The 15,983-nt window shown below is 37.7% G+C and overlaps 1 protein-coding gene across 13 annotated transcripts in view; it reads left to right on the top strand.

The window, feature by feature from the left end:
* The window catches only part of Prkd1 (protein kinase D1), a 308,046-nt gene that overhangs the window by 249,473 nt on the left and 42,590 nt on the right, over positions 1 to 15,983 (top strand). For 12 of the 13 annotated variants that reach the window (XR_001780432.2, XR_001780431.2, XR_001780430.2 and 9 more), the window contains 8 exons: positions 4,759 to 4,969; positions 5,123 to 5,200; positions 6,760 to 6,964; positions 8,350 to 8,473; positions 9,812 to 9,889; positions 11,267 to 11,546; positions 12,531 to 12,583; positions 14,584 to 14,656. Coding sequence is in view for 6 of the 13 variants with exons in the window: in XM_011244017.1 (XP_011242319.1) it covers positions 4,759 to 4,969; positions 5,123 to 5,200; positions 6,760 to 6,964; positions 8,350 to 8,473; positions 9,812 to 9,889; positions 11,267 to 11,546; positions 12,531 to 12,583; positions 14,584 to 14,656 (1,102 nt within the window). In the remaining 7 variants the exon portion in view is untranslated. The remainder of the gene's footprint in view (positions 1 to 4,758; positions 4,970 to 5,122; positions 5,201 to 6,759; positions 6,965 to 8,349; positions 8,474 to 9,811; positions 9,890 to 11,266; positions 11,547 to 12,530; positions 12,584 to 14,583; positions 14,657 to 15,983) is intronic. The other variant, XM_006515586.2, reaches the window with a different exon arrangement.

The following is a 15,983-nucleotide window of genomic DNA, read 5'->3' as shown; positions in this document are numbered from 1 at the left end:
AGAGTAGCTAACCATTATAGTTTTATGTTTTGATTTTTGCTTTAATTTTTTCATGCAGTATGTATTATTAACATTCTTTCTGAGCTAATGCCATCAGACCCTGGCCCATTTCTTTTTGGTTTTTAATAGCTGTCTCTATATCACTAGTGGTTATAGGTCTGTTTACATTCTGTACTGCATCTTGATTTAACTTTGGTAAGTGGTATGTATCAAAAAAGTAATGTATTTCTCTTAGGTTTTCCAGCTTAGTACAATATAGATTTTTATAGTATGTCCTCATGACTGTGAGTTTCCTCAGAGTCTATTGCAATGTCTCCATTTTTACCTCTGATTTTACTAATATAGATTTTTCTTTCTGCTTTTAAAAGTTATTTTATCCTTTCTACTCTTTTAAAGTATTATTTCTTCTTGTTTTTAGGAATTACAAGTGTGTTGTTAGGTTGCTAATAAGAGATTTCTTTTTTTTCTCTTTCTTTTAAGTGTAACCATTGAATGCTCTAACGGTGTCTTTTAGAACTGATTTCATTTTGTCACATAGGTTTTGGTATGCTGTGTTTTCGTTTTTATTTTATTTTTGAAAGGTTTTTTTATTTCATTGTTTTTTTCTTGACCCAATTTTGATTCAGGAGCGAGTTGCTCAGCTTCCTGTTCTATTTCTTGATATTTTGCTTCAATCTTTTGTAGTCAGATAAAATAACAGCTCTTGCTCTCTCTCCTCTCCCTCCCTCACTCCCTACTTTCTTCCTTCTCCCTCTCTCTCTCTCTCTCTCTCTCTCTCTCTCTCTCTCTCTCTCTCTCTTCCCCCCCTCTCTCTCTGTGTACATGTGTATCAAGAGTTGTTTGTGTCTAAGGATGTGGTCAATTTGGAAGAATGTCTTTTGAGCTGCCGAGAAGAAGGCATATTCTTTTTTTTGTTGTTTATTTGTTTTTAAAACAATTTTTATTAGATATTTTCTTCATTTACATTTCAAATGCTATCCCAAAAGTCCCCTATACCCTCCCCCCATCCTACTCCTCAACCAACCCACTCCTGCTTCCTGGCCCTGGCAATCCCCTGTACTGGGGCATATAAAGTTGCAAGACCTAGGGACCTCTCTTCCCAATGATGGCTGACTAGGCCATCTTCTGCTACATATGCAGCTAGAGACACGAGCTCAGGCTGTACTGGTTAATTCATATTGCTGTTCCTTCTGTAGGGTTACAGACCCCTTCAGCCCCTTGGGTACTTTCTCTAGCTCTTCCTTTGGTGGCCCTGTGTTCCATCTAATAGATGACTATGAGCATTCACTTCTGTATTTACCAGGCACTGGCATATCAGGGTCCTGTCAGCAAAATCTTGCTGGCATATGCAATAGTGTCTGCGTTTGGTGACTGACTATGGTATGGATCCCTGGGTGGGGCAGTCTCTGGATGGTCCTTCCTTCTGTCTCAGCTCCAAACTTTGTCTCTGTAACTCCTTCCATGGATATTTTGTTCCCCATTCTAAAGAGGGACAAAGTATCCACACTTTGGTCTTCCTGAAGAAGGTATATTCTTCAGTGTTTATGTAGATGGCTGTTAGCTACATTTGACTTTGGATAAAACTCCATTGTTTCTGTGTTTAGTTTTAGTTTGGATGACCTATCTATTGGTAAAAGTTGGGTATTAAAGGTATCTACTATCACCATGTTGGTATCAATATGTAATTTTTAGCTGTAGTAATTTTTCTTTTATGAACTTGGGTGATCTTTTGTTCGGTACATACATGCTTGGAAATGCAATGCCCTCTTGGTATGCTTCCTTTTTAATGACTATCTAGTGTCAATTCACACATCTTCTGATTAGTTTTGTATTGAAGTTTTTTGCTCAGGTATTAAAATAACTCAGCCTGCTTACTTCTTTGGTCCATTTGTTGCTTCTATCTTTTTACTCTGAAGTACTTACCATCCTTCATGGTAAGGTATATTTCTTTGCTGCACCAGAAAGACTAATCTTGTTTTATAAGTCATTCTATTAGTCTGTTTCTTTTTATTAGAGGAATTAAGGTCATTTGTATTGAGAGTACTCATGAGAAGTGTTTACTGATTCCTGTTATTTTGTTATTGTTTTATGGAAGACCCCTGTCCTCTCTTAACTAGCTGTTCTGTCTTCATGGTGTAGTTAGCCTTAAATTCAGACTGAAGTTTTACTTCTAGTGCTTTCTGTAGAGATAGATTGATGGACAGAAATTGCTTCAGATTCTTTTCTCATGAGATATTTTCTTTGCTCTGTCAATTGTGATTGATATTTTTACTGTTTCTAGTAGCCTAGGCTGTCATCTATGGTCTCTTAGCGGTTGTAGTATGTTTGTCCAGGATCTTTCTGGGTTTCATTATGTCTATTGAAAATCCAGGCGTTCTTCTAATGAGCATGTATTTATATGGGACTTGATTTTTTTCCCTTGCAGCTTTTAATATGCATGGTTTGTTCTGTACATTTAGTGTTATTCTTGTCCTGTGTATTTGTTCATCTGAGTGCCTGTTGTACCTTGATGGGAGTCTCTTTCTTTAAATTGGAGAAATTTCTTCTATGGTTTTCTTAAGTTTCTTCTGTATGTCATAGATTTGGTCTTTTCGTAGTATCCCACATTTTTCTGTATGTTATATCCCTGTAGTCTTTTTTTTATGTTTATTTTTTTTTTGACTGAGCATTTCTTCTACCTTGTCCTCAAGATCTACAATTCTTTCTTCCATGTCTTAGACTCGGTGGGTGAGACTTATCTCTGAGGTCTATTTTGATATCCTGTGTTTCATTTCCATTTTTATTTCAATTTGTGTTTTCTACTTTCATCTTTTGAATTATTTTGCATTATTTTATTTCAACTATTTGTGTTGTCACAGTCTTTATTGTTTATTCATATCCTCTTTAGGGTCCTTGAACACATTCCTAATTACCATTTTGAAGTCCTTGTCTTGTGTTTCAGCTTGGGTTTCTGGCTTCTAGAAGGAGCACTTTGTCTGGGTTGTTTATGTGTTTGTGTTTTTTACTAGTGTCTAAGGGTCTGGAGATAGGATGTTTGAATTTTTTTGTGTGTAAATATTTTGTCCTTGTTGGATGGGCCCTCTGTTCTTCGTTGCTTTTTTCCACAACCTAACTAAGTGTGGTGCCTGTCAGGTTTCTTAGTCACAACCATGTGTGATAGTTGTGTGGTTTCTAGCAGAGGGCCACTCTGCATGAGCATACTCACAGACTAGTAGAAATGGGGCCAGACGGAAATACTGAATGGTGCCACCAGGAAGAGCTAATGGGATTCAGGGTCTGCATCAAGAGACTGAGACTCTAGGTGATATGGGTGCTCTGGGGGCTTAAGCAAGACTAAGAGGGAGTCTGATAAGATTAGAATTAAAGAAAGAAAGGAGAATGAAAGTCCCACCTGAGTTCCAGCTGAGTGTGGCCACGCTGTGTTCTTGATAGAGATTCTATGGGCCAATGGAGTCACTGGGTCAGAGATAGCCTCAAAGGCCTTTCTATGCCACCAGGATGTATTCATTTTTCTATCATTGAATTCTAATTAGGAGTTTAGCCATGGACATAACATTCCAAGCAGAACCCTTATGGCACATTTCACTTTGTTGCAGCTGGTGTGTCTCAAATTCATCTCCCTAAGTGGTTCTGGATTTTGGTTAACCAGAGACTAAAATGGATGGAGATTTTATGCTAGTGGGATTTAATTTTTAACTTGTCAATAGTTGTTCCAATTTTCAAATTGGCATGACAAGATACAAAGACAGGATTCTTACAGCAAATAAATATAATATTTTGGCTCCAGTCTCTGTTAGAATTTAATGTAAAAAATTATTTAAAGTGTGGGAGCTTTGGTATGTGAACTTCTCATAACTAAGACTGTCTTTTAAGGCAGCTAACACTTATTCATGTAGAGTAGGAGTTTAATTAACTATACAATTACAATGGCTACTAACATGTAATTCTGTTCATCTCTTATTCCAAATAAATGTATTCTAATATTCCTAAGTACATAATCATGAAATTGTTCAAAGGTATTGAAGTAATATTTAATTTCAGTTATTGCAGTTTTAAAATCTATATACTAGATTTATTAAATAGTTCCCGAATGATAGACAGTAAGCTCAGCAGTATTATTATTACCACAAATCCTAGTCTTTATGTTCCTCATGAAGCCCATTAGTTGCTATATTTCTTAATTCTAAGAAGGGTTACCTCACTTAAGCTCTTTCCCTTTTGATATAATTGAGAAATTATTTAAAATCACATTAATTTTTCCCTCAAGGAAACCCAAAGAAACTGGAGGTGACTTTCAGAACGAGTACCGTCTAGAGATAGAATTTCCATCTCTACCACTGTGAGCCAGTGGCATCTCTAGCCATGGGAATATGGTGATCTAGAAAATTCCTGTAAGAAGACAGAAGTGGGCTTAAGGAACATTATTTATTTTCTTTCAGTTTTGTATTTCTATGTTAAAAGTAATTGTAGTTAATACTTTAAAGAGAAAAAGAAAAGAAGAGAAATGGTTTAAAAGTCCTAGAAATCAGGTTCATATATTTGGGTCTCCAGTCTCTTGGTTCAGATTAAACAAAGTAACTCAAATATGAGAGAAGTGAGAGTAAGCTACATTAATCAATGGAAATCTACTTTCAGATTGCCTCCTGTTGGCGATCAAATCACTGAATTCAGCAGCAAAACAAAATGAAACTTAAAAATAGAGTTAAATCGCAATCAAGTGTATGACACGCATTCACCCATTATGGTTTCTCAAAACAGCAAAAGTCTCCATCTGAGTCATTTATCGGCCGTGAGAAGAGGTCAAATTCGCAGTCATACATCGGACGGCCGATTCAGCTCGACAAGCTCCTGATGTCTAAGGTGAAGGTGCCACACACCTTTGTCATCCACTCCTACACACGGCCCACGGTCTGCCAGTTCTGTAAGAAGCTCCTCAAGGGCCTCTTCCGGCAGGGCTTGCAGTGCAAAGGTGAGGGCCACTCCGGGCACCAGGCGCTGGCTGCCTGCCACGCGAAGCCGTGAATGAATGGAAGTTGCTATAATTTTATGTTGTTACATTTTCTCTGTCTGATGATATTTTTTTTTTGGTCTGTTTGTTTCATCTTAAAATCATCATGATTAGATTGCAGATTCAACTGTCACAAACGCTGCGCACCAAAAGTACCAAACAACTGCTTGGGTGAAGTGACCATCAATGGAGGTAGGGAAGAAGTCATCGCCATCTTTTATGTTGCATGCCAGTCATAGAAGGTCGTAATTATGATTTATCAGGGCTTTTCTCTTTTATTTTTCAGTTGAGAAATTTGTAACTCAGCTCTGAATAAACAGTGGCTCACTCCAGATCATTGGGTTTTTGATATAATAATAATAATAATAATAATAATAACAAATATTCACACAGTACACAACTCATATTGAAAATTTGCATTGCCTACCCTCCTTATTACACTCCTTAAGCCTAGTTTGTTCAGAAATTCCCTCTTGGAATACTTATAAACTAGTGCTCCCATGCAGTTTCTCTGCCCTGCTTCCTTGAAGCACTAAGGCATGAGTTAGCTTCTCTCCTTACCTGGTGATAAAGGGCAAGATAACAGTCTTGTCTAGAGGCAAACAGCTACAGATGTCTAGCCTCTGTAGGCTACTGCGTATACATGGGTGTGAACCTGAGTCTAAAACACGAAGATATTAATTTGGCCAACCAGCAGAAAGTGTTTCGTCTTGTTTTTGTAATGTTTTCTTGAGAATAATTCTTAGCATTGGTACACACACACCCCTCCCCAGGTAGTGTCCTACGCGCTGTCACCTTTCATCTGTGACTCAGGAACTAGGCTATCTTTCTCCATAGAGTGTAAACTGTGTAGCTTCAGTCTTCATACCAAGAGACTTCTAGATCCTCTGGTTATAGAAACTCAAGGAGATAAACAGATATTTGTATTACGAAAAGCTAAACAATACAGTGTTGTATGTATTTTCAGAGAAATAGACATAGAAGGGGCAAAAGCAGGAAGGGGCACTTTCTAGGAAAACGTTCTTGTGCATACAGATTTCTAGCATAGAGGTCCAAAGTTAAGTGAGAAAATTGAAAGCTTGGCGATTTTCCCACTTTCTGAAGCTTGTGATATTGACTCCTTTTCAATCCCAGGGAATGTCAATTGGACCTGATAACTAGAACCCAGGGGACATGGAGAAGTTTGTGATGTTGATAACTTGAAGATTGCATTTTCCCATGTAGTCAGTGCAATGTGGTAAAAATGGGAACTTCCCAGACTTAGAGGCTCGCAGTCTCTGATTGATCTATTTTTCTTATTTTAAAATAAGCAAAATAAAAACTAGAGCTCATGAGGGCAGTTTAATATATTGAGATCTATGATTTAAAAGTTAACTGCAATAGTAATTACAGGTGACCCCCTTTTCACATGAAGCCCACACCCACTTACATGTCTTTCTTTCTGTAGGAGGCCTGTCCGATGAAATATTTTAGTTTTCAATTCACTTGTCTGGTCAGGGCCTCCCAGAACTGTTTTCCTGGGATTCATTTTAGAGTGTCTTCATTTTTAGTGTGTATTTGCCTTGGAGAATGGAAAATAAGCATCCTTCTGTGAAATTGTGTGTTTACTGTTTCATAGCTTCACATACTATGATTCAGTTGGTATGTGGGGGCAAGGAGTGACTTGTAATTGATTTGTTAGGATTGCCTTTCCCCTAAAGCCCTGGTTCTAAGAGTCCGGGCTTATCTTCTTGGATCCAACAATTTTCCAGAATTACTTAGCCCTGGTGCAGAATCTGATGTTGTTATGGAAGAAGGGAGTGATGACAATGACAGTGAGCGGAACAGTGGGCTCATGGATGACATGGACGAGGCCATGGTCCAAGATACTGAGATGGCTTTGGCAGAGGGCCAGAGTGGAGGTGCAGAGATGCAAGATCCAGATGCAGACCAGGAGGACTCCAACAGAACCATCAGGTCAGAAACCCCTCTAGGACTCAAGCTCTTATGTGTTTCAGTCCGTAAAAGAAACATGAAAAGCTATGTTCTGTATAGGAAAGCTTACGGAATGAGGAGCTTGGTTGCCCCAGAGAAGAGCTTGTTTCAGACCTGGCATTATTTATTTATCTGTTGACCCATTTCCTTTGTGCATGAAGGATACACATATTTGCTGTGGTCACTATTAATAGTTAATATTAACTCAGAGCTCATTGTGTGGAAACGTAATATTCAAGGGTCAGCCTCAGCAGAAATCATTTACTTTAAAACTGATCCCTATTATACATATCACAGTCTGTGTGCACCTCATTGTTCTTAATTTTATTTCAGAAATATGTGTAATTTCCTACCTATTATCTACATTTGTTATTTTAGCCCTGGGTGATCTTCACTTTTCATATTAGTAGTCAGTCCAGCATGGCCACCAGGTCAAATGGAACTGCTTCCTGCTATGTAATTGGATCTTATTGCAGCCATGCCTGTTCATGCCATCTGTGTCTGCTTCCATTCTACAATGGCTAAATGGTGAATTCTACAAAACCTAGGATCCTCTCGACCTGAACCCTTACAGAAAAAGTTTCCCACTCTAACTAATTGACATTATAACCCATACTAACAATTTTCTGTCCATTTACAAATGCCAAATTCATTAACACTTTGAGATTAATTGTGACCATGCAAAGATATTTTGCATGTCTTCCATTTACTGGAATAATAAACATTCTTTTAGTAGGGAAGCTTACTAGTCATATGACTTTGAAAGCATACAGTTCTTTTTTACCTGAGGATCTGTGGGAAGCAGAGGGAAGGATGAAGGGGGAGGGGGAAAGGATCTAAAAAGAGTCACTGACAAGAGATAAAAAGTGAAGGATGAAAGTAATTCCATGAATACTAGATCTGTAAAAGACTAGGAATCAACTCATCTGGGAAGTTCTAGTTTGCTTTGTTTTATTATTTGTTAAAGAAATCATTCAGACAGAGTTTGTATAGAAATCATAAATTATTAGTAGTATGCCTATTGCATATAACAAACTTTCCTCTGATTTTGAATATTGAGGCTTCTAAACACTGACAGTGAACCCTGCTGTTTTCCTAAAACTTTGAATGCCATCAAGATCAATGAGAAAAATCTCCCTGTATCTGACTCTGCCTAGGGAGTTTTAGAGTGAACATCTGAAGTACCCGTCACTCCCCCAAGAAACTCACTTTCTGAGCCATCAACCTCTGACAGTACATTTCACTGAAAATGAGACATGCATTTCTTTTTGACTTGTGCTTTGAAATAGTTTAAATGAGCTTTTATCCGTGGGAAGAAGATCTGAATGTGAAAATATTTCCCTGCTAACATATTTTGACTTTTCCAGCCCTTCAACGAGCAACAACATCCCGCTCATGAGGGTAGTGCAGTCTGTGAAGCACACGAAGCGGAGGAGCAGCACTGTGATGAAGGAAGGGTGGATGGTCCACTACACCAGCAAGGACACACTGGTAAGGGGACAGAACTGCTCCCTGTGAAGCGGATGTCCCGGGGGACTGTGGGATACGAGAGTTCTTGGGAGTAGACCTCCCAGCAGAGGCAGAGGGTCTGCAGACACATGCTATCTGGATGTTTGGTGTAGCTGAATAGATACTGAGGTTAGAATAAACTGTACAAAGCAATTCCAGTACAGAAAAAAAAATCTACAGACAACTAGAATGTCTACATCATTTCAAGGACAGCTGAAAAGATGCATGGTTTTAGTGTGTCCCTCTGTAGTCTAGAGGTTCAAAAGAAGCTATGCCTTTTGAGAAGCAAGAGAGAATACTGATGACTGTTTAGCCACCCTGGTGTGTGACAACTTTGTAGTGTGTTTCCTTTCTTACCAGTAGAACCCAAATAGCTGAATAATAAAGTTACATATTTAGCTAGAAGAGCGCACCCTTGAGGCATGGTTCAGAGTTTAACTAATTGACATTTGGTGAGAGCTTCTCATTGTCCTTTTTCTATCTCTGCCCTCCAATAATATTTCCACCATGTCTTTAGATAAGGAGACATGTGTACCTTTAATTGATTATTTATTATTTACACCTTCGTATGGGAGAGAAAATTTATTTCAGGACTCAAGTGAACTCTATAACTTTCTTTTTGGACCAGTTGGAAAATATTTAAGGTATATTTAATGTTTGTTTAGTCTAAGAGTGGCTGTGAGAGACACCAAACATAAAGTTGAGTCTTTGCTCCTGAAAAGATGCTAATGCACGAATCCCCCCAAAGGTGATGTACCAAGAGAGAAAAACCCAGTCATTAAGTCACAGTGATGAGCTGAGGAGCCAGCTGGATATAAGTCTCTAAACTTGGAACCATGAGGGCAAACCTTCCATCTAATGAGACTTATTTAGTGATGTAGCATTCAACATTCTATGGAGAGTAGAAGTGAAGATGCTTAGCTGAGTCCTCAGGGCCAGTCTAAAAGATTAACACAGACAAACCATCTAGCTGCTACTAAGCCCTGGGTTGTTTTGTAGACTACAAAATCTCCTTTAGCTTTTTAAGCAAATAAATGTTTAAAAATTGGGTGTATTTTGGTATTCATTGTGTGCATATGAATGTCAATTCAGGTACTTCCCAGGATGCTAACCCAGTATCTCGGTTATAATTCACAGTCTTAGAAGTAGGTACAAAAACACGTCACATTATGCTCATTAAATAGCTTCTTGAGTTAAATTGTAAGTTGTTTTTGCCTTTAAATTTAAACTTTTCACCATCAAATCCATGTTCCCTCAGAGAAATTGCACTTGTTTTTATAAAGCGCTCGAATTTTTAAAGTTGTGTAACTTCCATTTCAGCGGAAAAGGCACTACTGGAGATTGGACAGCAAATGCATAACACTCTTCCAAAATGACACAGGGAGCCGGTACTACAAGGTGAGGCTGGCTTCTTTCAGTTTTGCCTCATAATGTTCCTTAAGGAAATCGGGAAGTTGGTCCACATCCAACAGTGTGACCATTCCTGGGCTCCCGAAAGAAACCTTTTAATTGGCGGGATGCGGTTTTTGTAGGAGTTCAGATGTGACATCTTGATTAATCTGTGTGTCTCGCAATTGCCAACAACGTGCTTCTGGCGCAGGGGCTTCTGGGGAGCCGGATGCTGGAGAAGGAAGCGGAGGGGAAGCTAAGTGCAGCAGGGTAGCTGAGTGGTTTGGTTTCAATAGAGAGTTGGTGGCCACAACCCGAGACTACGAGTAAATCTGACATCCTCAGGAAGCCAGCACTGGTTACAGGGAGATCCATTCCTCTGTGTATGTGAGGATCGTATCCCTTTATTTATCAGCAATCGTCTGCCTTTCTACATTAAATAATATACAAGTAGTGTCTAGCTCAGTTCCTGTGATACTTCATGGTCTCCGTTACACAGCTATGACACCACACAAGAAAAGGTTATTAGATTTTTAATTGAAAAAAAATAAAATTATTACTTTAGTTACTTTATGCATCCTGCAGTATAGTATGGCACCTCATGTTTTTAATACTTAAATGACTATTAAAAAAAAACAACTAATTTGGGAGTTAGGAAGGATGGATCATTCAATAAATTACTTATCCCATAAGCTTGATGATCTGGGATCTGAGTTTAAATTCTCAGAACACATAATGACAATGATCATCATTGTTATCATCATCATCAATAATAATAATCCAGGCATAGTCTAATATGTCTTATAACCCTAATGTAGACACAGCAGAAATAGGCAGATTTCTGGAGCCAATCAGTGAGCCTGAGTTTAGTGAGAGATTCTATCTCAAAGATAGGTACTAGTTGTACAGGCACACGTGATTTAAAAACAAAACTTCATTGTAAACTAATTGCTGTGGTTTTTCTCAGTGAACATTCCTCTATGTAACTATGCTGTATTAGCATATATAGAATCAAAATATGTTTGACTGAGATGAAGAAACAGTTGAAATACAAAACAGCCATGAGTATCCTAATACATTTTTAAAGATGTTATAATTTGCTTCAAAGCTTTTTAGATTCTTCCATCTGCCACTGGATCAGTATGTGTGAGAGAGAGAGTGAGGGAGGGTGGAAAGATGGAGAGAAGAAATTTTTCAGAGAGTGTGATAAGGCCTCATTATAGAAAATTACATTTTATGCAGGTTATAAGGCCTCATTATAGAAAACTACATTTTATGCGTGTTATATATATTTGAAAATATTTTCTGTATTTTGTAACTTCCTTTCTCATTTAATAATCGGCATGATTTTGGTTAACCACATTTACCATTCTTTGTCTTCCATAGGAAATTCCTTTATCAGAAATATTATGTCTGGAACCAGCAAAACCTTCAGCTTTAACTCCCGTTGGAGCGACTCCTCATTGTTTTGAAATCACTACAGCGAATGTAGTGTATTATGTGGGAGAAAACGTGGTTAACCCATCAAGTTCCCCACCAAACAACAGTGTTCTCCCCAGTGGCATCGGTCCGGATGTGGCCAGGATGTGGGAGGTGGCCATCCAGCATGCTCTTATGCCCGTCATCCCCAAGGGCTCCTCTGTTGGCTCCGGATCCAACTCACACAGTGAGTCCATTGGCTTCAGTCTGGCATGGCTCAGGCTCCTGATGGTCCAGTAAGAGACCTGCTGCTTTCCCCAAAGAGATGATAAAGAAAGACTCCCCGTGCTGGCTTCAGTTTGTGGCAGAACATGGAATCTCTGAAGGGAAGCTGCTATGCTTACTGAAATATGTATTAAATTGTTATACTTATTTTATATTAGAGCTTTTATAAAGTCAAGTATAACCTATATACTATACGACCACAGGTGCCCACAGCTATTGTTCCTAAAAGACACCATTCAGTCAGTTTGAGCTTCACTTGGAATGACACAAATATGAAAAAAAATCTATTTGCTACAAATCCCTCCTCCTTTTCTACCCATGGTCTATGACTGTTGTTGCTGCTTGATCACTTTATCCCAGGAAGAACTTTCGGTGCACTAGTCAAATAGATTCAGCTAGAGTAGAAGCAAGATGAAATATTGAGGTGGATCTTAAAAAAATAGAGGAGTACCTTTATGAAATTATGATCTGAAATTCTATCACAAATCATGCAACCTGAAGATTAACCTGTTTTAACATTATAGTATATTTTATCTGTCATAATTATATTTTTTCTCAGTATATTAATAGGATACACTTATTTTGACCACAAGGAATGTATCTGTATGTAAACTAAGCACTTAACCAGAGGCCTCTACTTTAACTCCTAAAACCCCATTCCTTAATGATTTGTCTACATTCAAACAGAAACAATTTCTAGAAAGTTGGTTGTCTATTAGCTAACAGAATGGCTGCATAATTTAACCCGAGCTCTATGCTGACAAATAAATATTTAAAAACAAATTACAGAGTTTGTAATGTTAAGGGAGCTAATATATTTTAATAGAAATTTTGTAGAAATACCTAATTGCTGTGATTAATGTAAATATAGTAAATATGGCCCACTGGGGTCTTTAAAAATATACTTTAACTATTTCTTGTCTGTTTTTTAAACATGCATTTCCAGAAGATATTTCTGTGAGCATTTCCGTTTCAAATTGCCAGATTCAGGAAAATGTGGTAAGCATGTGTCTATTCATATAAATCCCAGAATGTGATTACTGGAAAATAGAACGTATCACATGATAGATTTTTATTTATCCAATTTTCTGTTTACTTTCTTACCGTACATTGTTTACTCATTTTTCTATACTGCAGAATATAGTACCAAGGGCTGTTGTCATAATAGACAATTGTAGTGTGATATACAATTTTTCATATTTATCTTAGGATTTTGTTTTTTATTTTTTGTTTTTGTTTTTTTGTGTGTGTTTGTTTTGGGGATTTTTTGTTTTGTTTTTGTTTGTTTGTTTGTTTTTAGATCAAAATAGGACATATAGTTTACTAAGAACACAGCAGGAAGGAGGCAGGCTTGGTAGTGACAGCTAGGAGTACCACTGATCTGACTTGATAATTGAAATTTAATGGTTGGTATTGCACAGTAAAATAGATACATTAATAATGTAAAATTTTTATTTGTAGACCTTTTTTAACATGCCATTGCTTATCTCCTTGCTAACAAGGTGTGCTGATAGATGAAAGGGGCTGCAAATATTCTTAGTCACGTATACATGCCACAATATAGATCTCAAAAACGTCCCCTAAATCAGGAACTATGATCACCAGTGCCACCTAGCACAGACTTTTCAGAATTCAGAAGTTATAGATCACATCGTAAGATGTTTTACACGAGGTTGTGTTTGCTTGATTTCATCTTAGTACTGAAGATGGAGTACCTACCTCAGTGCTGTGACCAACAGCATCAACTGCTTGCTCTCTCTACCTAAGACCCAAACAAGCCAGTGGACCATCCTGCTTACAGTGATCTGAGATTGTTTATCAAAAAACAGACTCCATGAATATCATCTGTTCAGTGCTGCTCTTGTCCCTGGAATTCTTGATGACCTGGTGTAAACTGAGCAAAGGCAAGGGTGAATTACAGGAGGTCACTTCACAGTGCAGGTTAAATGGATGCTTGAACTGTACCTCCTGAGATGCAGACCTCAAGACTGCAGGGTTCTGCTGCCCTTGCTTAGACAGAGGAGACCTTGGAGAAAGCGGGCAACTCGAAAGCTTCCTGGGTAGTTCCCAGGGGACCTCAGAGTCCTTTATCCTGATTGTCCACTGAAAATTTTGAAATGAATTTTCCAAGAAATTCTGAGGAGTCCGTTGGTTAGCGTGGCTACAGGAAAAAGGGACCAGATTAATGATGTTCCTTGCCAGAGAGTTTTGAACTCACTTTCTGATACTCCAGAGGCATCACAGACACAAGCTTCCTAGTTGCTTTCTAAGAGAAGAGAAGGAAAGTGGTGGGAGAATGTGGCTGAAAACTGATTTTTAAAAAAATCAAGGTTTGCAGAGTCGAACTAGGCAGAAAATGTACTAGGATGCACAGTACCAGGAAAATAAAAAATAAAAGCTTTGTAGTGTTTCCATGAAATCTTTTGGTAAAAAAGATGCAATATGAAACCCAGATTAGCTCACTCTCTATCCAGCGATTACAGTTTCCCAAGTGGCGATACTGTGGTTATTTATATAGTAGCTGGGATTCCTGGAATAGTTGTGTGTAGCTTAGGTTCTTGTAGAAATGAGAAATAAGCAGGAGTAGCCCCATGGTTCTGGCCTGAAGGTAAAGCTGGATTGTGACAGACATGTGGGCCCATGGGATAGTTAATGAAATTTCTAAATTACTGGTGCAGAAATAAGAATACATAGAATACATTCTCAGATATTTATAGTAAATTCCATTGATTGGTTTTAGATTCCCCCTTCTCTCTATTAAAATGCCCCATATCCAAAGTACTTAAGAGCGGAATAGTTTTCAAAATATTATAGGAATGTAATTTGAATATTATAGCCATTGAAATTTTATCCGACATTTAGAAGTGTTAAATGAGCTTTGGAATGTTTAATTATATTTCTGTTCAATCAGCTAATAGCAATTATAATTATAAAATGTAATAGGATTAAAGCTTGTCTCCCCTCCCCTTCTTTGTCTTTCTCTGGGTATGCACCTGTAGGATATCAGCACAGTCTATCAAATATTTCCTGATGAAGTTCTGGGTTCCGGACAGTTTGGAATTGTTTATGGAGGTGAGTAGGTTCAATGTGGGTTTTTTCTATGAACTTAAAAATGTAAGCACTTATGTGTAAAAGTATTATAGTACCAAGACAAATATAAATAAAAAAAGGATATGAATCTGTGTGTCTCGGAGTCACCTTCAGAGAAGCTTCCTCTGAGATAGCCATTCTTTTAAAGATCTAGTTATTTCATGTATATGCCTTCAGGCACACCAGAAGAGGGGCATGGGATTCCATTACAGATGGTTGTGAGGCATCACGTGGTTGCTGGGAATCAAACTCAGGACCTCTGGAAGAGCAGTCGGTGCTCTTAATCACTGAGCCCTCTCTACAGCCTAGCCATTCTTTTAAAAACTGGTAAAATTTCAGAATTTCCTAGTCCTGACAACTTGTTTTGGTATGTGTTTGAAAATCTTACTCAGAGTGTTGAAGTGCTTTGATTTTTTTATTTAGAGAAAATATTGTGGAAACATAGAAGCTGTAGCTTATAAACAAAGAAGTTCCATTTTCTCTCCCCATCTTGGACCAGCTTCTTATAGGTACTATTTGTCAGTGAATTTGTAACCCTTGAACTCTAACATTTTCCCCATGTATCTAATTCATAGCATCTAAATGTTTTAGCTTTTCAAGGTCAATGTTGATATTTTTTACTTAGATCTTAGACAGCTCAGTCAAGGTTTTCAAGCTATTATGTAACATTTAGTTTTAAAGTTTTACCTGCTATAGAAAATGATATCTTAACTTTTCTTATTTTGGTAATTCACAAATTCTTTTTATGAGTTTTAATTTTATAAAATAATCATGTCTAACACTTTTACTTAGTATTTATTTTTAATCATAAAATTACAAAAACTCTAAATACAGAGTTTTCAATATGAAATTTTAAATTGCTCTCTGTTTTTCAGAGTGATTTTCATTCTTATAAAACTTCTTCAGTTTTATGAAAACATAATGGATATTAACCACTGAAAACATGAGTAGTAACCAGTGTCTTAATATATAGTCCTGTAATAAGAGAAACCAAGTTTAGTGTATTTTTCTACAATATAATAATTGCATGATAAAAATAATGGTAGATTGAGGGTAGAAAATACATGTCACAGCACATAGCTGATGGTGAGGTAGGGGTGATGCTAAGACATATGAGAGAGCAGCAGGCATAATGGAGTTTGGACACTGGACACTGATGGACCTGAAAGACTGTGAGTAACAGGGGGAGCGCCACAAGGAAGAATAGAAGCAGGAAAAATAGATACATAGAGAGGGAGGCAATGAGGGCAGTGTATCAGAGGTGCATGGTCTCCACGGTGACTGAGAAGTGACCTACGAGAAGCTCTCA

Source organism: Mus musculus, chromosome 12 (assembly GCF_000001635.26).
Source record: "Mus musculus strain C57BL/6J chromosome 12, GRCm38.p6 C57BL/6J".
NCBI lineage: Eukaryota > Metazoa > Chordata > Mammalia > Rodentia > Muridae > Mus > Mus musculus.
Note: the sequence above shows the minus strand (reverse complement) of the source record. Positions and strands in the feature narration are given on the sequence as shown.